The sequence below is a fragment of the Sceloporus undulatus genome, chromosome 4 (assembly GCF_019175285.1).
Source record: "Sceloporus undulatus isolate JIND9_A2432 ecotype Alabama chromosome 4, SceUnd_v1.1, whole genome shotgun sequence".
NCBI classification, from domain to species: domain Eukaryota; kingdom Metazoa; phylum Chordata; class Lepidosauria; order Squamata; family Phrynosomatidae; genus Sceloporus; species Sceloporus undulatus.
This window is the reverse complement of record NC_056525.1, coordinates 70,018,110-70,042,489: the sequence shown is the minus strand read 5'-3', so window position 1 is coordinate 70,042,489 and position 24,380 is coordinate 70,018,110. Positions and strand designations below refer to the sequence as shown.

The 24,380-nt window shown below is 41.3% G+C and overlaps 1 protein-coding gene across 5 annotated transcripts in view; it reads left to right on the top strand.

Moving 5' to 3' along the window:
• The window catches only part of EPS8L3 (EPS8 like 3), a 71,862-nt gene that overhangs the window by 43,119 nt on the left and 4,363 nt on the right, over nt 1-24,380 (top strand). For 3 of the 5 annotated variants that reach the window (XM_042466003.1, XM_042466002.1, XM_042466001.1), the window contains 17 exons: nt 986-1,043; nt 2,383-2,447; nt 4,317-4,381; nt 4,926-5,084; nt 5,857-6,006; nt 7,463-7,530; nt 8,836-9,020; nt 9,636-9,733; nt 10,264-10,390; nt 13,707-13,771; nt 16,790-16,864; nt 17,220-17,371; nt 18,798-18,906; nt 19,573-19,607; nt 19,987-20,080; nt 21,855-21,977; nt 22,969-23,054. In XM_042466003.1, the coding sequence (XP_042321937.1) occupies nt 1,003-1,043; nt 2,383-2,447; nt 4,317-4,381; nt 4,926-5,084; nt 5,857-6,006; nt 7,463-7,530; nt 8,836-9,020; nt 9,636-9,733; nt 10,264-10,390; nt 13,707-13,771; nt 16,790-16,864; nt 17,220-17,371; nt 18,798-18,906; nt 19,573-19,607; nt 19,987-20,080; nt 21,855-21,977; nt 22,969-23,054 (1,697 nt within the window). In that variant the 5' untranslated portion in view covers nt 986-1,002. The remainder of the gene's footprint in view (nt 1-985; nt 1,044-2,382; nt 2,448-4,316; nt 4,382-4,925; nt 5,085-5,856; nt 6,007-7,462; nt 7,531-8,835; nt 9,021-9,635; nt 9,734-10,263; nt 10,391-13,706; nt 13,772-16,789; nt 16,865-17,219; nt 17,372-18,797; nt 18,907-19,572; nt 19,608-19,986; nt 20,081-21,854; nt 21,978-22,968; nt 23,055-24,380) is intronic. The other 2 variants (XM_042466004.1, XM_042466005.1) reach the window with 2 other exon arrangements.

The window sequence follows — 24,380 nt, the reverse complement described above, 5'->3', positions numbered from 1 at the left end:
CCGTATGAACAGGGCGCCGCCATCTTGTACGTATTCAATACGTACTAGGGTTAGGGGGGTGCGGAAGCACCGCCCTTTCCTAACTCTAGTACGTATTGTATACGTACTATTTGGCGGTCTGTAAACCGCCTATATAATACAAATATAACAGTTGTACAGTATACCACACCCTACTACGTCTCTTCTACTGGCTGGGCTTCCTCTTTCTCACCTCCGTCCTTTAATCTCTGTCCAGCATTCAGCTGCACGCATTATCACTTCCACCCACCGCTCTGACCACATCTCTCCTGTGCTGGCATCCCTTCACTGGCTCCCCCTCCCTTTCTGCATTCAGTACAAGCTCCTGCTGTTGACATTTAAAGCCCTCCATGGACTGGCCCCTCCTTACTTATCAGACCTTCTTTCTCCTCACCTTCCCACTAGGGCCCTCTGTTCTGGTAGTCAAGGTCTGCTGTCCCAGCCCATGATTTCCTCTGCCCCATCTCGAATTCGCCCCTTTTCACTCACTGCTCCTCACTCCTGGAACCTTCTTCCCCTGTGAGCAAGAGCCATCACTTCTTCAACCAGCTTCAAAACTGAGTTGAAGACCATCCTGTTCAGAGAAGCGTTCCCAGGCATTGCATAATTGTCACTTGCTATTTGATGTTCCTTTGTTGCCTATTTTATTGAATCATTTCTTGTATTGCTATGTCCTCCCTCCAGTCCATCTCCCCTGATCCAGGCCTCAGAGGTAGAGAAGAACTGTTGGCCCTCATCCCCATCCCCTTCTCCTTTTGTGTCATGTCTTTTTAGATTGTAAGCCTTAGGGCAGGGAACCGTCCAATTAAAAAGATTGTATGCACAGCGCTGTGTAAATTTACAGCGCTTTATAAATAAAGGTTAATAATAATAATAATAATTTCACTCTCTCTTACACATAACTAAAACATTTTATTGAACTGATGTGAGCATCTACCTTGAATGTTAATGAATATATAATTTACAGGATCTGAGTTCAAGAAGATGGCAGATCCTTTCAGGCATAAGGAAGATGTTTATTACAGGTAGGTCCATGTAGCTCTTAAGAACCATCTACTTATGTCACAGGACTCTACTTGACACGAACAAAGTGTCCTTCATAATATACTGTAGACCTTTTTGCACATGGTGAATTAACCTTTCTCCATCGTGAAGATTTAGATTCTGCCAGCACCAAGCCTTTAATTACTCAGCCTGTATTTTCTTATAGTTTGGAAACGTAGTCTTTTTGTGTCATAATCATAAAAATGTGTTTATTTTTATTTTTTTTACCAGCATGCTTTTAGCATTTGCTATTCTCAGACTCTGGCCTGGTGCTATTTTAAAGCAAATGGAGAAGCTGTAACACACTATAAAATTGGGAGTTCTGTCACAATAGACATTTATCTAAATATAGCACTATTTGTTGTACTAGAAGGTGCTTGTTCCTCTCCAGTTAATCACGACGTATACAATATACCATCTGAATTTCAGCTTTGAATGTAAGAAAGAATGCTGTTTCAGGATGCTAAGGATATTCTACTTTACATTCAAAACTGGAATTCTGAAGGTATGCTCTATGAGTGTAGTCACAGAGGCAATAGAAAAGACTATCAAATCCATTCTGGCATGTGTTTTTATAGGTAAGAGTGTCACCTGAGAAAGTTCAATACACAGTGATTTGGCTGCCATAAAACTCTGTTACTGGACTGGTACTTAAGCTGGTACTTAAGGTATGGCATTTACCCAGCTAGTTATGTCATTGCCTACTTATCACATCATATGAAAGATTTTTAAAAGAACTTCAAAACTATAGAGATTTTTTTAAATAATTTATATTTTCAGCTCTGCAATTGTTTATTATTTCTTTATTATAACCTGTCTTTCTACCAAGAAGCCCAAGGTGCTGTGCATACTTCTTCTGCCTCATATTTTATCTTTCCAATAACCTGTGGGGTAAATTAGCTAGAGAAGTGGCAACTAAAGCCCAGTTTCATTTTATGAGCTTCACAGATGACTAGAGGTTGAGTAAAAGCTACAATATTAAAACCAGCAACAGTTCCACCTACCACAGGCCACCCCATTGCTGATTCTGTTTCAAAAAATCTGGAGCCAGATTAAGACAGATATGGCAGCTATAGTTCAGGACAAAAGTTGTGGTCGGTGTGCAGTACAGCTCAATACATCAGCAAGAAAGGAATAAAGGAATTTAAAGTGTGTAATGAATATCTCCAGTGTTACTTTTTAGGACCACAACTCCAAGAATCCCACAGCCAGCATGGACCATAGACCAAAACAGTAATTTCCCCAAGATCTGAAAATATGCAGAAATTTCAAAAACTAGGAGGCATGTCAGACTGATGTATCTTTTTGCATTCTCCACAGTGAAACTGAAAGCAGCTTCAAGAGAGCCAACAGCATGTCCAGGCCAAGTGGAAAGTCCATATACCGTAAGGCCAGCCTGCTCTTCCTTCCTTTATCCCATATTTCCAGTGTTTCTGGTTTAATCGACTGTAATACCACCACTCAAAGTTTTCATCAGCGTTGCTGTTATTTGCTCTGAATTTCCATCATTTGGGGGGGGGGGATTTTAGCTGCCATCTGCAATTTCTCTATCTTTCACAGTGGTATCATAAGCAAGATTGGGGGAATACAAATCCCATAATTCCTTTTGTGTCATGTCTTTTTAGATTGTAAGCCCGAGGGCAGGGAACCGTCTAATTACAAAGATTGCATGTACAGTGCTGTGTAAATTTACAGCGCTCCATAAATAAAGGTTAATAATAATAATAATAATAATAATAATAATAATAATAATAATAATTTGTTTTATTTATATACTGCTATTCCAAAGATCATAGCGGTGAACAGCAAGTAAGCTAATTAGCAAGTAAGCTAATAAGCTAATTTGCCCCCAACTGTCTGGGTACTCATTTTAGCGACCTCAGAAGGATGCAAGCCTGAGTCAAGCTTGGGCCCTTTTGCTGGTCTTGAACTCACAACCCTGATACCATCAGGCTCCCCTGATACCATCAGGCTCAGGGATTCTGGGAACAATAGCCTTTAACAGTAATTTTTCCAAGACTTGGTGAAGCATTTACACACTTCTGATCTGTTCTCTGTCACTGAAAAATAACATAAATAATAAATTCAATATTTCCATATTAATTTTAATATTAATTATTTTTATTAATTAATTACAATTTTAGATTGTAAGCCTGATGGTATCAGGGAACTGTCTTATTAAAAAATAATAATTGTAAGTTGCTCTGATAGCTTTTAGGGCTGAAGGGCAGGGTATAAGTACTCTAATAAATAAATAAAATAAAATATGCTCTCCTATAAAAAAAATTCAGGGCAGCATGCAAAAAAAAAAAAAAAAATTCAGGCCAGCATGCAATGAAATCAATTTCAATAATTTGAAACAATTTGAATGTTTAAAATAGTAAAAGAAAACTTACAGTCTAAAACCATGTTAGACTATATAACAATGTAAAGTAAATTAAAACAGTTAAAACTATGTACAAGTACAGATTTGTTAAAATCATTAGACCCCAAAGACTTTAATAAAAAGCTATGTTTTAACTTGGCACCAAAATGTATTGCCCCTATTAGTGGGACACTGAGAAAGACCCCTCCAGCAGACCTAGGGCAGGCCTATATAAGAAGAAGTTATCCTTCAGATATCAAGACTGCATGCTATTTAAGGCTTTAAATGTTATCACCAGCAACTTGAATCTTGACCAGAAGTATATTGACAGCCAGTGAAGTTCTTTAAACATTTGTATCATATGGTTTCTATACAATATTCCAATAGGCAATCTAGTTGATGTGTATTGCTGTAGCTGCCGCTTCCAAGACATCTTCAAGGGTAAACCCATACACAATGCATTGCAGTAACCTAAATGGGAAGATGCCAGTACTTGTCCAGGAGAAGCTATGGCTGGAGGACCAGCCAAATGTGGGGTACTTTGGTCATCTAGTGACAGATCTGGGAGTAGTCCCAGACTGTACACCTGATCTCTTGGGGGGATGCCATTTACTCAGTTCCTGGAGCTCAGAGCCACAAAAAGTACCTTTGCAAGCTCTGCTGGCCACAATACCAGTTGCTAACAGGATTCTCTCCTGATTAATAGCCAAATCTAGTGGAATACTCTGCAATCCTGAATTCTCCTACAATTGCATCTGAAACTGGAGAGGGCCTCATATCTCAGGCAAAGACCTTCGATACTTAGACATATTTGCAACTGTCCATATGGCACATCTAGCAATTTCAAGTTGCTTTTTTTCATCCCATCTACTCTCTTTTGTTCTTACAGGTCAGCGGAAGGAATACACGGAAGCTGTGATTAAGCAGCAACATGAATTTCAGCACCGGGTGGAGGTAGGAGAAACTTGGGGAGCACAAAATGTTTCATTCCTGTTTGTATAATTACAGTAGATACATGGATATGAACCAAGGGGGAGAACCAAATTTATCTGAAAAATAAATAAGTGTGTCCTTAACTTGCAACCCCTTTAATTATAATTTGACCCTGTCAATTAAAATTTCTTCCACCAATTAATCAACTGAGTTTTTGTTGATAAATCTACTAATCAAACTAATAAAAACTTACATCTCTCATTGAGAACCATACAATTTAATAGAAAGGCTAGAGTATAAGTGGGCTGTGTGTGCCCCATTTCTGCATTCTCCAATGTATCTATTGCAAAATTTAAATGGCATAGTACTAAGAAGTCCTCAGTTTTCTTTGGAAGGAAGGTGTTTAGAGATCATGCACTGTTTTAAGGGATACTCATGCTTACAGAGTCTAATACATCCCAGCACTGAATATAATTCTATGCAGTGCTCCTTGGTCCCTTGGTTCATGGGAACTCTGTACCCAAATTACCTCTGATAACAACTGAACACTGACTTTTGTCTTCAGCATCTTCTCACTTGCTATATTGATAGCAAAGAAATTAGCAGCGCAGAGAACTGTATTGACCGACTCAAGATGATGGATGCACAAGGCCAGGTTTGGGGACAAGATATGTTTTTGCAAGTGACATCTCAGAAGTTACTGCTGACAGACATTGAGGCAGAGGTGAGCAGAACTCATTTGTCCTATTTTGCACACAACACCTTGGGGCAGTGGGACAACAAACTACCGTATTTTCCGGCGTATAAGACGACTGGGCATATAAGACGACCCCCCAACTTTTCCAGTTAAAATATAGCGTTTGGGATGCACTCACCATATAAGACTACACCTCTTCCAACGCACACCAAATAAAAATTTAAAAAACATCAGATTTGATTTCAATATGATAATTCAAATTCAAATGCTTATGACATGTAGGTCCTTAGCAGGAAACCTTGTTGTATACAAAGTCTGCTTGGATTAGTCAGCTCTCCCTGCCTGCCCAGTGCTCCCTGTCTCCAAGACTATCAGAGCGGTAGCTGCTTTCATACGATCGCCGCATATGACGAGGATGCGGCCATGGACATTTTTGAGCTCCCCCTGCCATATGCAGCGACTGCAGATTCTCCAGTCCGGCTCGGAAGTTTCAGCACCTGCCCTATAATAGGACACCTGGTGTATAAGATGACCCCCGACTTTTGAGAAGATTTTCCTGGGTTAAAAAGTAGTCTTATACACCAGAAAATACAGTATGATACTTAGTTGGGTGCTTATTTCTATTGAAATGAGCCTAGGACCCCTGGTTCTAAATTTCTGACCAGCTTAAGATATACACAAAGCTTAAAAGGGGGATGTGTGGGGTTTGGGGACTAAAATTCCAAGAATCCTGCAACCAGCATGGGCAACTCAGCATAGCCAATCCTAACTGACTGCTGATTTCTTCCTTTGCCTACAGGAAGAACTGGACAGCTTCCCCTTGGAATGGATCCAGGACTGCACCTATTTCCTTGATAGGTGCATCTACAACTCCATCTTGGCCATCACTGTGAAAGAACTGGACCTGCGCAGGACCAGTATCCTGCTCTTTCAGTGTGAAGAGATTGGAGTGAGCACTTCTAGGAGCCAGAGAGGGGGATGGGGAAAAACAGGCTTTGTTGGAAATGGGGAAGAGGGAAACTGCATCTTCACATTCAGTACATGATTGCACTTAATGTGCAATCTAGTCTTTTTAATAGTGTATCATACTGGGTCCCAATTGGGATGCTAGAAGGCTTAACTTCATCCCCATACACACCTCTACACTGCAATCTTGACTAGAGTTCCACCCCAATGCTGCTATTTGCTAGCTTCCCTGTTGTGGCAAATAGCCAGTACAGTGCTCCCTCGGGTTACGAATTTAATTTGTTCCGCCGCTCCGTTCGTAACCCGAGTAATTTCGCAACCCGAAAAGGGCTTTCCGTTAGCGCTGGAAAGCCGCGCGTTTGAATTTCGCGCCGAAAAAAATTTCGTAAGCCGAAAAAAAACATCGTAACCCGGAACAGTTTTTTCCAATCTAACTTTTTCGTAACCCGGAAATTTCGTAACGCGGTCAATTCGTATCCCGGGGTACCACTGTAGAGGGGAATTTTCACCAGGATTAAAGGAGGAGTGTGGCCCAGTCCTGATTGTTCCATTCATGAACATCTACAATTTTAAAAATGTGTAGTTTTTGTCCTCATTATCTCTCTGTGTGAGAGTGTAAGTGTATTTGTGTGTGTGCGTGAGAGAGATGACAAGCAGACAGACAGATCGAGGAGGAGGAAGAGGAAAATTGGTTGTGTTGGTCTGACAGAGTATATAGATGAATGAGAGAAAGAAACTAGGAAGCTGCCTCTTGATACTGACAACTAGATCATCTAGCCCTAACTGAATGGTAGCACCTCTCTGAGGTTTCCAGTTGGATTCTTTCCTAGTCCAACCTGGAGATCCCTGGTATTTTCTGGCACACTTCAATGTTAATCCCTAATAAAGCAGGCCCACTGAAATAAATGAAACTTCTGTTCCTTCTAACTAAAGGCTGCATTTACACTGCAGAATTAATGCACATTGACACCACTTCAACTGCCATGGTTCAGTGCTACAAAATTCTGTAATTTATAGTTTTGTGAGATATTTGGCCTTCTCTGTCACCACAACAAGCTACAAATCCCAGGATTCCGCATGATAAAGCAATGTCAAACTGCATTAATTTACTCCATTTCAATCAGTCTACTCTAGCCCTCAGTTTCCTCTGTGTACTTCTGACAGGATTGTTTAATTATGTAGCTAAATTCTGCACAGCTGTGAGCTAAAAGGACTTATACAATTTAATAGCAAACATCTTCCCAAGGGGTTGAGGTCTATGCAGGTCAAAACATTTATTCCTACTGCTATTGTCACAGGAACTGAGAATGTGGCAACCCCCTCTCAGGCTTTGCCCGAAGTCAGGAATACAGGAAGTTATTTGCAGAGGCATGCTGGTAAATTTGAGTGAACAAAAGTGAAAAGTGGTAGATCTCTAGCACTTCTCCTTTCCTGTTTAGGCTGAGCTGTTGAAAACCAAACTGGAGAAGCTGATTGAGGATTGGAGGCAGAATCAGGACATGCACAGGTAACAAGAGAATTTGGGACCTTGTATACTGAAATGCTAATCTTTCTCCTCTAGAAACCTGCTAGATTTTAAATCTCATGTAACAATTCCTAATACAGAACATCTGGTTTAAAAGAGAGTTCCAAAACCTTGAAATCCCATTCAGATTTAATATGTTCCCAGACACACACAAAAGTGTATTCTTTCTCTTTCTACAACTTAGGACCTAACAAAGAGGTGGACAACATGTGGGCCCTTAGATGTTGTTACATTGCAACTATCATCCCTCTCCTTTATCTATGCTGGCTAGTGCTGAAAATAGTTGCAGTTCAACCAGTGGCGTCACTAGGATTGGCATCGCCCGGTGAAGTAACTCATGGTTCCACCACCACCCCCCTTGACCTCCTCCCATAACACACCATAAAGAATCCTTAGTAATGTTTTTGTACTAATGTTAGTCATAAGTCATAATTTCCATATATCACTGAACATAATGGTAATAATTGTGACATAAAACATAAGCAAAATTAAAATTATACCTTTTAATTACAATATCATAGACACAGCCAAAGTGTATTTACATGTACCTAGTTGCATGTGATTAAAGTGAAAAATTGGTAAAATGTGATGTTTTTAAACAAAAGTTTTTAAAAATTAAAAAAATATTTTAAAAATTAAAAAATAAAATTAAAAATTAGAAAAAAAATTTAAAACCTGGGGCTTCTCCTTTCTCCTCCCACTAATCCTCACCCCACTCACACCATCTTTTTAGCATTTTAAAGAGATACAGATAAATGCCACAGCTCATTTCAGCCCAAAAATGGATGTTTGAGCAGCAATGGTGTCACCCTCCTGAGGGTGTCACATGGTGCAGTCCACACCCCCTGCACCTTCCTAGTGATACCATTGAATTCAACACATGGAGGAGTACATTATCTGCTGATAGTCAAATCACAGGCTGTGGAATCCTTCCTACTTTCACTGAAAGATATCCTTAGCACAGCTTGAAAGAATTATCTTTTTAGACTACAATTCTCAGAATCCCTATCTAGCATGGTCACTGACTATGCTGGCTGGAGGATTCTGGAAGCTTTAGTCCAAAAAGTATTTCCTCAAGTTTTGGAATATGTATGCATGACATCTTTTTCCTCTTCATGTCCATGAGGATGAGTTTAACCAAACATATCAGAAGAGGTTCCACCAATATTGTACCGTGAAACCCTACAACCTGGAATTAAAGATCAGAATTTGATTATCTATAGATGTCTCTCCTCTCCCTGCCCAAAATTCCTTTCTTATAGCACTTTTTCTTAATTTCTTTGTCAGAAGCAACCTGGAGAATGTGTTGCATCAACGGAGCCAAGCATCATTTAATGGCAAAGTTCCAGGGATTCCCCAGGAAAAAAGAAAAGGAGGGCTGGACCATCCTACTTCCCTAACAGAAGCACCTTTGCAGAGGCAGGAACTGCATCCTTGGAAAACTAGCTCATCCTTCATGGACCCCAATACTGGTGACCACAAAGTCTCCTATGTAATATAAGACAACCCTAGTGTCTCCCATTACGCAGATGTATCAGGAAATGGGTGCAGAATACATAATGGCTGGACATATGCAATATTAAGTTGTGTTATGCATGCAAAGTATTTTTATTAGTCAGTGTACAACAGCCATAGTCAGTTGATGGAGATGGAAGCAGAGGTTCACATGTGAAAATGTTGTGCCTATGGATATACATGAACATGTATGCAAATGTACAATTGTTCTTCATGGATAGTACTACAATGGTAGTATGTACTGAGATACTAGCACAGTGTAACTCGGCTGACAATAATTTATACTATGTTTCAACAATGCACTGATAAAGAAGTCAGTGACAGCATTTCTTGGAATATCACAATATCTCCACAAATTTGGGGGGGAGTGATATACTTGTTTAGACTGTAACTCTCAGAACTGGCCACCTATGGTGGCCAGGAGGATTCTAAGAATTGTGGTCCAAAAGAGTAATTTTTTCAAGGTCTGGATCAGAATTACTTGGGCATTTAGCATTGAGGTGGGGTATTTGAATGGAAACCACTCGTGCTGTGGCCCATCCATTATTAATCGGGGTGCTCAATCATTGCAGAAGCCAAAGACCCACTTGGTCAACAGAAGCAAAAAGATGGGCGAATGTGGGAAGATCCTGGGCCTCCTCAGGTGATGCAGGGCATTGATGAAAATACTGTAAGTACTTTTGGTTCTTTCTTGGATAGCAGCTTCAGCTAGTACTCAAGGTGTCTTTCTGCATTAATGTTGCTAGATTGTGGGAGCCTGGAATGCTGAAGATAGCTGTCTGAGTAAGTACAGAGCAGAACTTTGTGGCCTAGGAAGCTCATGTGGGAGGAGAGAGAAGAAATGCCCCTTTGGTTGAGTCACCAGATTGGCGGCTTTGAACAACACAGGATGCAGCCTTTTGAGGTCACAAGGATAGCCTTGAATCTAATTTGCAGGGACCTCACAGCTGTTTTCAAGGTTGGGATATCAAGACTGGCAGGGTCTGGCATGGCTGCTGGATGATTAAAAAAGGGAGGTAACCCCCTATCTGGCTTGCTCAGCAACTGTGCCAGTCCCACCCGGTGACCCACCCCACCAGGTATACACCCTGCCTCCGGGATGTCATCCAGTGTGGTCCACATCCCTCACACCCATCAAGTGACACCCCTGCACTTAACAAGAGACCACCAACACACATCCTATTCTTGTTCTTCTTCTAGGCACAGGATATCCTCAACCATGTCTTGGATGACATTGAAATCTTTGTAGGGAAGCTAGAGAAGGCAAGTGGCTCTCTGAATAACAACAAGAAGAAAAAGTCAAAGAAGAAAAATCAAGAGAACAAAGGTGAGTAAGGGTTTTAAAAAGGCAATCATGGGTTCCCAGAAGTAAGCCTTTAGAAAACCAGCCTCCACTCAAGATAAAGTCAAATGAAGGAACAAAAGATATAGAAGCTATTCACTGTGTTGTGTGTCTTCAAGTCATTTCTAACTTATGACAACTTAAGGAGAACTTATGACAACTTAAGGACAACTTAAGGAGAACCTATCATAGGATTTTCTTGGCAAGATTTGTTCAGAGGAGGTTTGCCATTGCCTTCCCCTGAGGCTGAGAGCATGTGACTTGCTCAAGGCCACCCAGCAGGTTTCATAGCTGAGCTGGGAATCGAACTCTGGTCTCCAGAGTTGTAGTCCAGCACTCAAATTGCACCATATAGTCATTCAATAACAAGCAGCGTTCGTTTGATCAGGGTGTCCATGAGGTCCTGGAAGTTGTATAAGCAGCCCACTGTAATTAATCATGCCATGGGGAAGCTCTGCCTTCTTTACAGTTTCATGAGCCCGTTGCTGGGTTACATTCTTTCTTATCTACACTTTACAATACTAACAGTCCCAGATTGCACTAGCTAGGAGGCGAAAAGGTGAAAAGAACCATTTGTATCAGACTCAGAGCACTGAGATAAATGTTGAATTACTGAATTCATTAAGGAGGAAGATGTCATGTATCCATAGAGGGATCAGAGGTTTTTGTAAGCAGAGATGATAGTCTTGCTGATGTGATGCTCTGGATTTGATCATGTTAATTTCAGGACATTTGGAAACATTTTGAAATAATAGTTAATAAAATCAATAAAAAGGTCTTAGATATTCTGGAATCAGTGTACCATTAGGCAGACTGAGGCATTCACTGCAGGCAAGACTATGGATGTTATGAAAGGGCAGTAAATTGTTAGGGTATTTAAATTTTTATTATACATTTTTTTAAAAAAAATGGGTGCCTTTCTCAAAAAAATCTGATTTGCTGGTAGGGTGCCACTTGGTGCTCTGCTTCAGGTAGCAAAATTTCTTGGGCTACTCCTGTTTCTATCATCATCATCATCATCATCATCATCATCATCATCATCATCATCACCATCATCATCCAATTTAATTCCAATGTACTCAATCTGACCAACCAACTTGGGCTAAACTAAGACACACGAAAGAAGCTTTTGTGATCCACAGCATGATAAGAGTCAAGTTGCTCTGTGATGCTGTGATCATACAAACAATCCACAGTTATGACTTGAGTTCCTAGTTCTATGCCACTTTGCAGATCTAGTTACATAAGTACGAAAAGCTGGCTGGGTGGTTTTGGGAGCTGTAGACCATAACTGCAACCTCATGGAGATTTATGCTGGGAGCCAGAGGTTATGCCAGTTTAAATACTTTTTGAGATGCTGCATGACATTTCACCTATGCAGTGCCAGCTGGATATTTGCCAGACATTATTCTGTCTTCCAAACCAAAACAGCATAGTGTGTGTGCACAGGGAGATCTTTGTTGCCGTGTTATAGTCATTGTCATCCTGGACCTCCTTATAAGTCTGCTGGCACCAATTTATGCTCCATAAGCTTTAAATAGGATCTCAGCCCATTAATGTAACTTCATTATGCTCTGGAGTCAAGTCCCATTTAGTCCAGCATCCCATTTTGTACAGTGGGCAAGCCTTTGTGAAATCCACTACCTGTTTGAAGTCAATAGCTCTCTCCTGTTTTAATGCCCCACCAGTGACATAAAGGTAAAGATAAAGGTTTCCCCTTTGACAAATTTCTCTAGTCATGTCTGACTGTAGGGGGTGCTTCTCATCTCTGTTACTAAGCTGAGTGAGCCAGCCTTGTCAAAGACACCACCATGGTCATGACTAAATGTCGAGGCACATGGAACACTGTTACCTTCCCACTGAAGTGGTACCTATTTATCTGCTTGCACTTTCACATGTATTCAGACTGCTAGGTTAACAGAAGCTGGGACTAGTGCTGAGAGCTCACTCTGTCACGTGGCACTTGGGTCTCGAATTGCCCACCTGCCAACCTCGCAATTGTCAGAGTCGGTGACTTAACCACAAAGCCACCACATTCCTTGTATAGAAATATATAAAGCTCCCAAAATTATGACAAATAGACTGTGAAGGCCTCCATGATTTGATCTAATCTTCCAAAGGCCATCATCACACCCCATACCACCTAATTCCATGCATACATTAGGTGTGCAATATGCTGAGAAGCAGTTTTGCTTGTCCATCCCTGATCATCTGCCAGTCAGTTGTCTGGAACAGTCAAAGTTCTAGTATTACAATATATACACAATATTACTAGTTTTAGTTTCAGTGCCCTTTGACTTTTTTACAACATCTGCACACTGACTTGACATTTTCATGACCACTATGATCTCCAGATCCATTGTGCCTAGGCTCAGCAGCTGAACAAAGGTCCTCCCTCCATCCCAAATGCTACTGCTGTGGCCTCTTAAGGTAGGTACAGCTCCATTGTACCTAGGCTCAGCAACTGATTAAAGGCCTTCCCTCCATCCCAGTTGCCACTGCTATGGCCTGAGAGGGAGAGAAAAGCAGCCATCCTCTGCCAAATGTAATCCACTCCTTCACTGCCATCTCTTTTTCCTTTTATGTTGTTTTATTTTAGACTGTAAGCCTGAGGACAGACAACTGTCAAATTAACAATTCTAACCATTCATGTAAGGCATTATGTATACTGATGGCACTATATAAATAGGTGGTGGTGGTAAGCTCAATTTTCTTATTAGCTGTTTCAACCCCCAACAGTACAGGATCCCCCTTCACAGATAAAAAAAAATGTGGCACCTTAAGTCCCTATGACAGCATGATGTGCATGCTGCTGATAGTGTGACCATGTGCATGTGCCTCCATTAAGAACAATGGAGCTTGCCATACATAGAAGCTCAAATCTGCAGGTAGCAAGGCTGTGGATAATGAGACCCCACTGTATATTGTTTGTCACAATCTATATCACTTTGCACTTACCAAACTGTACCACATTTGCTCATTCAACTAAAAGTATTGATCCTCTCCTTCAGCAAGTTAAACAAGAATTTTTGGATTTAAGATGCCTTTGGACTAGTAGGATTAAATCAGTTTCTGTTAATGCTATAATCCAGTGGTTTTATCTTAACTGGACAATTGATGAGAGCTGCAATTGTGTGTACACAGTGACACAATGGGTTTTTTTTGGACTGTATACATAGTTTTATGAAATTGTCCAGAATTTCTCTGGCTAGAGGGGCTACTTGCTTATAGCATATCTCTTTTGTCTCATGTTCTGGAATGGGCAGCTGACTAACCTCTCATTATCTCTCTGATTCTGCAGCACTGCCTCCAAAGCCTGAGTTTGAAGAGTGTTTCCAGAAGATCAAGTATAGCTTCAATTTGCTAGTAGGTCTCTTGACCACCTATGTGACCTTGGTAGAAATGTCTCCACTGCCAGCAGAGTTGGCTGCATCTCTTAGGGGAAGCCTTTTCTCCCCAGTTTCCATAGCACAGAGCATCTAGGTCAGAAACACAAAGGTTCCATTGTGTCAACCTATTGCTCCTATTCATTGAATTTATTCTGGATTTATTTTGGAAATATTTTCCCCATCCCACACTCAAGAGTGTAGAATTAGGGATGTGGAGACAAGGAAGAAGGGGCATAAAGTAACCCTGTATGTTGAATGCTATATGGAAATCAGTAGAGAAACCAATGTTATGGTGTGTCTTTTTTCCTCATGCTTTTCAAACAAAAATTATCTCCTAAAGCAACTCATAGCAATTAAAATTCAATGCACAATGCTGCTGGCAAACACTGTCCATAAATGACACAAATTCTTCCTTTAGAAACAAGATGAGATGCTGTTCTTGTAATTAGCAATGGATGGATGGATTTTTAAAACTAAATAACAGGCACAGAAGGACTAAACAAAGTTTGAAGAAGCTTTAACTCTTCACCCCTATTTTGGTTGGAACCAGACCCCCCATACCTCCTACTTGCACCCATTCAGGCCAATAGAGGCAATTCTTGCCATGAAAACGGAAGATGGAGTGGGTCCAGACTGGATCAAGAATGCAGCAATGGGGAAAAGGATTAAAGTCTTTCTACCTCTCTGTGGCTCATCCAGGTTAACAAAACATTAATATTTGATGGGAATTAATTGTACTTATCAGGATTTTAAAAAGATATCCATACATAGTACCTCCAATCCTGGTCTATTTCTCATGAATTTCTGGGATTAGCCATGATTTTTTAAACTCATGGCAGGATATGGTTTTTCTCTGTCCCAGGAGTTTCCAATACAAGCTTTGGTAAATATCACTCATCTACATCCATTGTCTTTGTTCCACTGGTTATATTTTGGGGCAGTCCCAGTCATGATGTGTTGAACGAGGGTGTGATTTTCACCAGATAGATTTTCCTTTCACCTTCCTTTCCTCATTACATTTCAATTTACCAGACTGAATGTTTTCTCTCTCCTGCCCTTCATTTACAGTTTACAGTTACTGTTCCAGTTCTAAAGTGGTGTAGCACTTTAGCACTAAGACTGTAAAAAATAAGCCATGGTATGTGGATATTGGAGGAGTTCATAAAAATGTTGACAGTGAGGGCAAGTTAAGCACATCTCAAGAAGGAAAAAAGACTGAATGAAGCCCCAGTATATTTAGGAAATAATTGGAAATGGGAACAAGAACAGGGAGTGAAATTCAGAAATAGACTAGCCCAACATTTACTGGGAATGATTGACCCATCTGGAGGAAGCCTGTGCCAGAGCCCCAATCTAGATTAGCCCTCAAGTCTGATATTTATTTCTGAAAGCCATTCATTTCTGCTCTGCCATTTCTAACAGCTTGAATAGCATCTAGTCTAGCGCTAAGATTGCAACTTCACCTAAGTGGCACAATGGCTGGCGTCCTGTTTGGCAGTTAGGATATCACAACCTGGATTTATGATATCCCAACTGCTAGGGATTTACCTTTACAGTCATTAACAACTGAACATGAGCCCCAAAAACTATCTTCACAGCCTGGAAGTGTCCTGACTGAAGCACTTCCAAGACATTGGAGATCAGAACCCGGGATAAGCAATAGTGGCAGGACTCAGAGGGGTCTCTCCAGTTACTTGTTCTCAAGGCACCTCACAACTGGGAGCAAACTGTGGACATATTTTGCCAGCACTCTGATCTCCAGCACCTCAGAAATGCTTTGGCTGGCGTGCTCCTGGACAGCAAAGATAAATTGGGAGGGGGCTCATCAGTTATAAGTATGACAATGCAGCTCCTTCAATGTAGATACAATGATGATACAGGCCATCATCATTTCTTCTGGGTCCTAGGATTGCGACAAGTTATTATCATTTCCCTCTCTGCTGATTTTCCAGTGCTTGGGGGGGGGACCAACAATATATATAAATAAATCAGTAAAAGAATACATTCCCCACCTCTATCTGCTCCTCCCCCCCCCCAGGGAGGTATAGAAGGTTAGAAGCAGAAATTTAGAACAGACAGAGTTAAGATGCCACTTTTCTTGTTTGTTTTAATTTTCAAAATGCATTAGCAAGACTTTATTCAAGAAAGAAAGAAAGAAAATAAGTGTGAGGGAAAAGAAATCTACAAGTAATATATGTTTGAGCCTTAAAGATAAGACAAAAAAAACCAAAACAGATAGAAAAGACAGAGGAGAGAGGTCAGTTTGATAACATCCGAACAAAAAGGAGAATATGTAATCAACGTTTACATCCAGCACCATGGCTGGAAAAGAGAAGATACAATGACAATATGCAATCATTCCCATGTCTAGTATTTCCCAACAACCTAGTGCCCTCAAAATATTTTGGACAGCAGTTCCCATCAGCCACAGTTAACATGGCCAAAAGAATCATGAAAGTTGAAGTCCAAAATATTCTACAGAACAGAAAGTCCAACTGTGTTTTCAGCTATATAACAAGTGACAGTTAGAACCTGGTCAGTGCCAGAGTTTAGAAATGATAATTTGGGAGGCTACCTATTCCATAATCTCCCACCTGTTGTGAACTTGGTCTTTTGTTTCTGCTTTGGGAAAATCAGATGCATGGCCACCACCAAACAACTGTTGAGCAAAGCACAGGGCTACTAGTGTTTAAATAGTTAACCAAGCAAAAGTCCCAATCCACTATACAGTTAGGTGGATTCTGGCTAGCTAAATTAAATTTGCTCCATATAGTCCCAGGAGAAGCAGGGTAGCAAGAGGTTTCTACATGTCTGTTACTCATGAACTGACAAAAGATTTGCATAATCTTTGGCTCAAAGTTCAGTAATACAAACATGGGTCTGTCAAGGGATTTGTGTCCTTTGTCCTCTAGCCTGTCCATTAATTAATTACAAAATTGCAGAATGATGAAGGGTGAGGGCTGCCTGCATTTGCTGTTCTCTTTTGTTTCTGCAGGCAAAGCTTGAACCAGTCATAAACCAGCTAAGTGCTCCAGAACTGGCTCATCTCATCTTTTCAACTTTATCAACTGTAAGCATTGTAGCCAACAAAGACACTTGTTCACTTTTTCTGACCATCTACTTTTTCCATTAAATCCCCACTCAAATTTGTAAATGTTACTTTGTTTACAACAGCTCTATGGCCTAAATCCTATTGCTAGTCCCAATTAGTATAGATATATTGAATCAATGGTAATTTATGTAAATTTTGATTAAACAGTCTAATTGTTTGATTCAATTGTAAGTGGAATCAAAGTGCTATAACTATGTAGTATGAAAGAACCTCTACATTTGAAACAGAGATTAAGCCCCTCTCCAGAGTATAGCAGATGACATGAGTATGAAAAGGTTGTTAGTTTCCATGAATTGTATGTGCTATTATTTAGCAGATTTTGTCCAATTGTCCCTGGACCGATCTGGCCTCTACAGTGGTCTCACCTTTGCTGAGTCCTGAAGGTATTAACCTGCTCAGGCGCTCCTTGAATTATGATGAGCAACTTATTTGGAAAGATTTGGGAGCTGCTTGGAATCTAACAAGGTGAGAGTGATGCCAAAAGGGAAGGCAATGTGTGCAAATTAAATTTGACAGCTGAGCAGGAAAGAGTATATGCTACTTACATACTTCATGAAATCAGGAAGCATGATGCCCTCACTTGAGATACTTTTAGGCAACTGTTAAACAGGATTGGCCCAAGACATTTTACTACTTGAGACAAAGAACAAGATGGTGCTCTCTCCCTACATCATATATAATATACAGTTCAATCTTCTTCCAGCACTGCCAGCAGGATACCATCTTCCGTCACACCAGAAAGTAACAGATTAGTCTAGGGAACTGAGAGTAACCCATGTAGTGTATGAGTCAATCCTCTAACACTTTATTCCCACCTCAGTGTGCCTTTTGCTAGAACCAACCGTGTGAGGTCATTACCAGACGAAGAAAAAAGCCCTAGGCTGAAATTTTAGATCAGCTACTTAGTTAAATATTTCTGGTTTCATAGGAGTGGGGTGGGAATGTCTCTCTTCACTGATTGATGGGAGAACAAATCCCTGTTGCTTGTAGTGGCTGATGCCTGGTATGTTACTTTTGGGGGCATACTTAACTTTAGTGGTATCTTCTGGCCTGTCTCTCTCCCAATCCTGAACTACCGAAGATTTGTTCTCCTATCAATCAGGGCAGAGTGACATTTCCACCCCACTCCCATGAATGACTTCTGGTACAACAGACAGAAGCAAGATACTTGCATGCAGTTCCTCCTCACATTGGAGACTGCTGACAGGAATGGGTGGAAACATCTGTCTGCTGTGCCAGAATTGACAGGAAAACCCCATCATTCCCAGTGGTTGATGCCTGGTATGTTACTTTTGGTGGACTTTAACTATTCCTGCATATTCCCTACACTATTGAATACATTGGGATTGTGAATATGAATCAGTTACAAATGCATAACTCTACTTTTATATATTGTTTGCTTTCAAGCCATTTCCAACTTATGGCAAACCTATCACATGATTTAATTGGCAAGATTTTGTTCAAAGGAAGTTTGCCATTGTCATCCTCTGAGACTGAGGGAGTGTGACTTGCTTAAAGTCGCCCAGTATTTATATGGCTTAGATGGAATTTGAACCTTGGCCTTCAGAGTTATAGTCCAATACTCAGACCACTACACCATGTTGGTTCTCTCCAACTCTAGGTTACACATTCAGAATTACAATTGTGAATTCCAGCCTTAATCATTTGATCTGATTTAACAGGGCTCTTCCTTTATTCTTCACTTCAATATATGCTTTTTGATCAATATGAAGACTGCCTTCTCAGCACACCACAGAAGTGTGTAATTATCTCAATAGCCTTGATGCTTCCTTCCATCTTGATTAGAAATAATTGTGCTCTCCATTTGTAAGTGGATCCACCTTTTCATTTTGGAAATACTTGCACTACAAGTTTACTTCTTCCCTCACAGGGCAGAGTTTCCAGAGGGACAATCCATCCCTCCTTACAAGCCCACTTTTTCAGATGGATGGGAACCACCCATGCCTACTTGGAGACAACATTCCATTGATTTGGATAAGGTGAGTCTCTTTGGAAAGACAGACAGTATAGAAACAAGACAGAATTAGATCCCACAATCAATAATATAATACCACAACATGGACTGGCAAGAGCCTGGGCGAGAGCTTCTGAAGCAGGATCAACACTTCATGCATTCTCCTGTGGGAAAGACAAAGACAGCTCCACCTTGTAGAATCTAGAAAATTTCTACAAGACAGTTTTTATTTTCTTGGAAATTCTCATGTAGGTCCAACCAGACAACCTAGTGTAGACAAAAAAATTACAAAGATTGTATGACACAGCATTACTCATGGCTCAAAGGAAAGCAGTGCGTTTCTCTGGACATCTAGTAAATGCAAAGGATTGCCCTAGATTACCAAAGATGAAGAATCAACTGCCAATGATAAAGCATCATGCATTACTAGTATACCCCACAAAACTCTCTAACACTGATGATTTTCATGCAGATGAATAAAAGTTTTCTGTTGTTGCTTTTACTAATACATCAGATTCCTGTATAATTCAGAAAAGTAGGCAAGCACTATTGAAGTCCATATACCAAGGACTGTGTACCTTTGTACATGTGTTGAACCATTTTAAATAGCTGTGTAATAAGTAGCAGCAGTAGTTTCACTTTCAATATATAGTATTATACTCAAGGTATTGCATTTTTTTTTTTTGTGCAGACTCACAATGGAAACAAGAATGGCTTCTCAGACAGGTATGGCCTCTTACTGGACTGACTCAGTTTATGTTAGAGAAAGTATTTCCCCAAAATTAATTCAAGAGAAGAATACAATCATCATCATCATCATCCTTGCAGCAATATTGGGATATCATACTGCATACAGACACACTTCAGGCACACACTCTGTTTGTTCTAATGTAAATGAGAATTAAACATGTCTGCAGGCTTTGTTAGAGGAAGCAGAATAATGTCTGCATTGGGGTGCTGTTGAACCACTCTTGTGCATAAAACCTTCACGGTATTCTCTTGGATTTAAATTCAGTGTTGTGTTGTCTAGATTCTCTAAATCAGGCACGGGAATTGTGTGGCCCTTCCTTGTTGTCCTCATTGTGCCCTCTCATCTCTTTTTCAGGGTGTCTGATCCACCACAGCTCATGCAAGCTATGTATGACTTCCACGCAAGAAACTCCAGGGAACTCTCTGTAAGCAAAGGAGATCTATTAGAGGTAAGTCAGGCTCCTTTGCTTTGGAAGTCTTCCTGTGAAGGAGAGAGCACCTCCCTGTTCCTTGTGCATGGAATTAGCAAAACCATTGCTGTTTGTACACACACAAGCAGAGAGAGAGAACGAGAGAGAGTGCACAATGATAAACCACTTATGACTAGAAAGGAAAATGCATGTCTACTAAGTATTTTGACCCTACTTGGCATAAAAGCCTATGGCCAACAAAAGCAATTGAATTATAATGATTAACAAGAGAATCAAAAGGGACAGAAATATGTACGTAACAATTTTTATTTTTAAAAAATCAGTGGCTTCTAGCTATTTTGCATAAGTAAAGACCATAAACACATTGAGGATTGATTCAGGATATTAATCATTATCATGAAGTTGCTTTTGAAGCAGATAAATTTGGTCTTCAACATCATAGACTCTTGAGTCACAAAATACTCAGTAAATCATCATTCCAAAAGTAGGAGTTCTCAAAGAGAGAAGTTTGTCCAACCTTTTCTTAATATTTAGAATTCTGTATGTGCCCTTTTGAATCATTGTAGAAGGAGTATTCAGTACCTCCTTGCACAGTAATGTTCTCCCCACCACCACCACCACCACCACCACCACCACCACCACCACCATACACAGTGTAGCTCATTGGTTTCAGGGAACAATCCCCTCCTATAACCAATCAGTAGATGGTGGGGGCTTCCACATGACACACCTGCTGGAGGTCCAGGAGGTTAGTTAACATTTCCTTTTTCCTGGTTGAAAAATTGCAGAAGGGTGGTGCCTGAGGGACCTTTGCCCATTCCCTGGGACACTGAGTAGCCATGCAGGTAAAGAGTATGGTGCCACTGACAATTATCCCATAGAATTCGGAAACCAGGTAGAAGTACTCTGGTGGAAATGTATGCTTCTCAAGCATCCAACAGAGTCTCCAATGATCAGTTCTTCCAAATAGCTTATTTAATTGTTCAACTAGACAGTGGCATCACTAAGGTTAGTGTCACCCAGTGTAGTAACTCCTGGTGTCACCCCCCCCCCCCCCCCAGTGACCTTCTCCCATACCACACCATACAGAATCCTTAGTAATGTTTTTGTAGTAAACTTACTCATCAGTTGTAATTCCTGTATATCACTGAATGTAATGGCAATAGTTATGACATAAACAACTAGCAAAATTAAAATTATATCTTTAAATTACAATATCATACACACAGGTGAAATGTATTTACATTAATATTGTTTCATGGGGTTAGTGAAAATTTGGTAATGTGATGTTTTTAAGGAAAATTTTCAAAAAAATTACATTATTTTTTAAAATTAATTTTAAAAAGATTAAAATTGAAAGTTTATTTTTAAAAACTGGGGCTCTCCTTTTTCTTTCTATTTAGCCCCACCCCACTCACCCCATCTCTTCAGCATTTTAAAGGGACACAGGCGAATGCCACTGCCCATTTCTGCCAAAAGGCAATACCCCTCCCTTAGGATGTCACCTGATGCAGCACACACTTCTCACACACCCCTAGTGACACCCTGCAACTAGATATTGCCTGTTTTGGATTACTGTACTATATGGCCCAGAACATGAACAACAAGCTGGTCAGTCTCAGCTTGTACATTTCCCTCCTCAGCTTGAGAGTTCCATCCTCCTGGCTATGTTCCACCTTCACTAAAGTGTAAAGTCTGATTATTGGGATAGTAATTCCTTTTTGGTAAGGTCTAGCAGTTCACACATTCAGTAGGATACAGACTTTCAAATCATGTACTCTCATTTGTTTAGGTTTTAGACCAACGGAAAAAATGGTGGCTTGCTAGAAATTCTGCAGGGGAGGAGGGTTACATTCCTAACAATATTCTGGAGCCTACAAATCAGAAGGCACCCAGTGGAAATTCCAAAGAGCAAGTAAGTACAATTCTTTGCTTGTGCACTTGACATGGGAGAGGCACAAAGAAATGGGGCTAGTAGCTTCTAGAATAGTCTGCTTCCTCTGTATTGTATCCAAACATATCTAGATGCAACTGTCCACCATTCAGGATAGGGAGTGTAAAATCAGAAACAGTGTTTTAAGACAGAGACTCCAGCTAACATGACTAGTGATCGGGCATTCTGGGAGTTGGAAGAACAAAGAACTGAAGGACCAAAGGTTAAAAACTGCTGTTCTATAAGAAAGGACAGTATCCCTGCATGCATATCAGTCTCCTTCACTCTGCATTGCTCTCAGTCAGCCTTGAGAGACCAGTACAATGAATCCCCGCTAAGTAGCACCTATATTCTACAATAAGCCTGAATTCTGCACTAAATTGTTCAGTATTAAGCATGTTTGTGTACTTTTTATTGTACAGCTTCCATTATTATTTGGAGGGGCAAAAGATTGTGCAGGGTACTGAAACATTAGCATCTGACCAAAATCTCCTTTCCATCCCAAGTTCTTAGATTCTAGTTGTGTTTCCCAAGACTTTAAGAACCCTTTCACACTACACAGTTGTAGCACTATAACTCCACTTTTCTAATTGGTTCCTACTATGGAATCCAGGAATTTGCAGTTTAGGGAAGAGTATTTAGAATTCTCAACAAGACAGCTCTAATACCTCACTAGACTACAAATACCAGGACTCCATAGGGTTCAGCTATGGCAGTTAAAGTGGAATCATTGTGCTAGAATCATGCAATGTGAATGATCCCGTAGGTAGGAGTGGGGAAATTGTGGCTCATGGTCTCATACAGCCACCAGCTCCATTTTTGCAGCCACCAAAACACCTCCAGATGAAAATCCTACTTCTAAAGCTTGCTGCAAGTAAGTTGTGTGTAATTGGCTGCCTGTGTGGGAGGCTATTTTATGTAGTTGTAGTAGTAGTAAACCATTTGCTATAAAATGTCTTTCTTTTGTATTCAGGACTCAAGAAATTTCCCTGAGCTCCAGCCAAGTTCCTCACCAGCAGAGGTCACTGTTTGGCTCAGGAGGAAAGGCTTCTCGAAGATGTAGGTGTCTCCTTAGTAACTTTCCCAAAGAAACTATACTGAGGCAATAGCCCTTGGACCCGTTGTTGTTGTTGTTGCATGCCTTAAATGTATAGCGACTCTACAGCTAATTATCATAGATTTTTCTTGGCAAGATTTGTTCAGGGGAGGGTTGCCGTTGTCTTCCTCTGATGCTGAGAGCATGTGGCTTGCCCAAAGTCACCCAGTGGGTTTCATGGCTGAGCTGGGAATCGAACCCTGGTCTCCAGAATCATAGTCCAACATTCAAACCACTCCACCACACTAGCTTCTTATTGGCCCCATGCCTATTCAGAATACAGTAAAGTCTGATTCATAGTTTTGTCCATTCTGCTCTAAGGCACTGAAATTCCCATCTGAGCTTTTTCAAACTACACAAATATTTCCAGCCGTAGATGCTTGAATCTGTGGGTAATGAATCTGTGGATATGGAGGACTGACTATATTTCTACATTGTAGAGCAGGCGTCGGCAACCTATGGCCCGTGGGCCGGATCCGGCCCGCGGAGACCGTGGGAGTGGCCCCAGGCCGGCCCTGCCACCGATTGCCTCCGCCAGCGCCCTCCTTCCCCCACCCTGTGAGAAGGCTTCAGCCCTCCCAGGGGGCGGGGGGAACCTCTGGGGCCGTGGGCCTGGCGAGAGGGAGGCGGGGGTCCCCCTCTTCCCTCCCCCCCAAGCCCGCGGTTGCTCCACAGCCGCGGGCCTGGCGAGAAGGAGGCGGGGGTCCCCCTCGTCCCTCCCCCCCAAGCCCGAGGTTGCTCCACAGCCGCGGGCCTGGGGAGAAGGAGGCGGGGGTCCCCTTCGTCCTTCTCCCCAAGCCCACGGTTGCTCCACAGCCACGGGCCTGGGGAGAAGGAGGCAGGGGTCTGCAGGGGAAGAGGAGGAGGAAGAGGAGGAGGAGGGAGGGAGGGAGGAAGAAAGAGGAGGAGCAGGGAGGAAGAGGAGGAAGGAAGGAAGGAAGGAGGAGGAGAAGGAAGGAAGGAAGGAAGGAAGGAAGGAAGGAAGGAAGGAAGGAAGGAAGGAAGGAAGGAAGGGGAGCAGGGAGGAAGGAAGAAAGGAAGAGGAGGCGGAGGGAGGAAGGAAGGAAGGAAGGAGGAGGAGCAGGGAGGAAGGAAAGAAGAGGAGGAGGCAGGAAGGGAGGGAGGGAGAGGAGGAGGAAGAAGGAGGAAGGAAGGAGGAGGAGGAGGAAGAAGAAGAAGACTCTTTCTGAAGCTGAGACAGTGTGACTTTCCAAAGTGCATTTCTGTGTATTTTCAGTGCTTTTAATGCTAAAAGTTCTCCTTTAACAATGAGAGTGGTGATGATGATG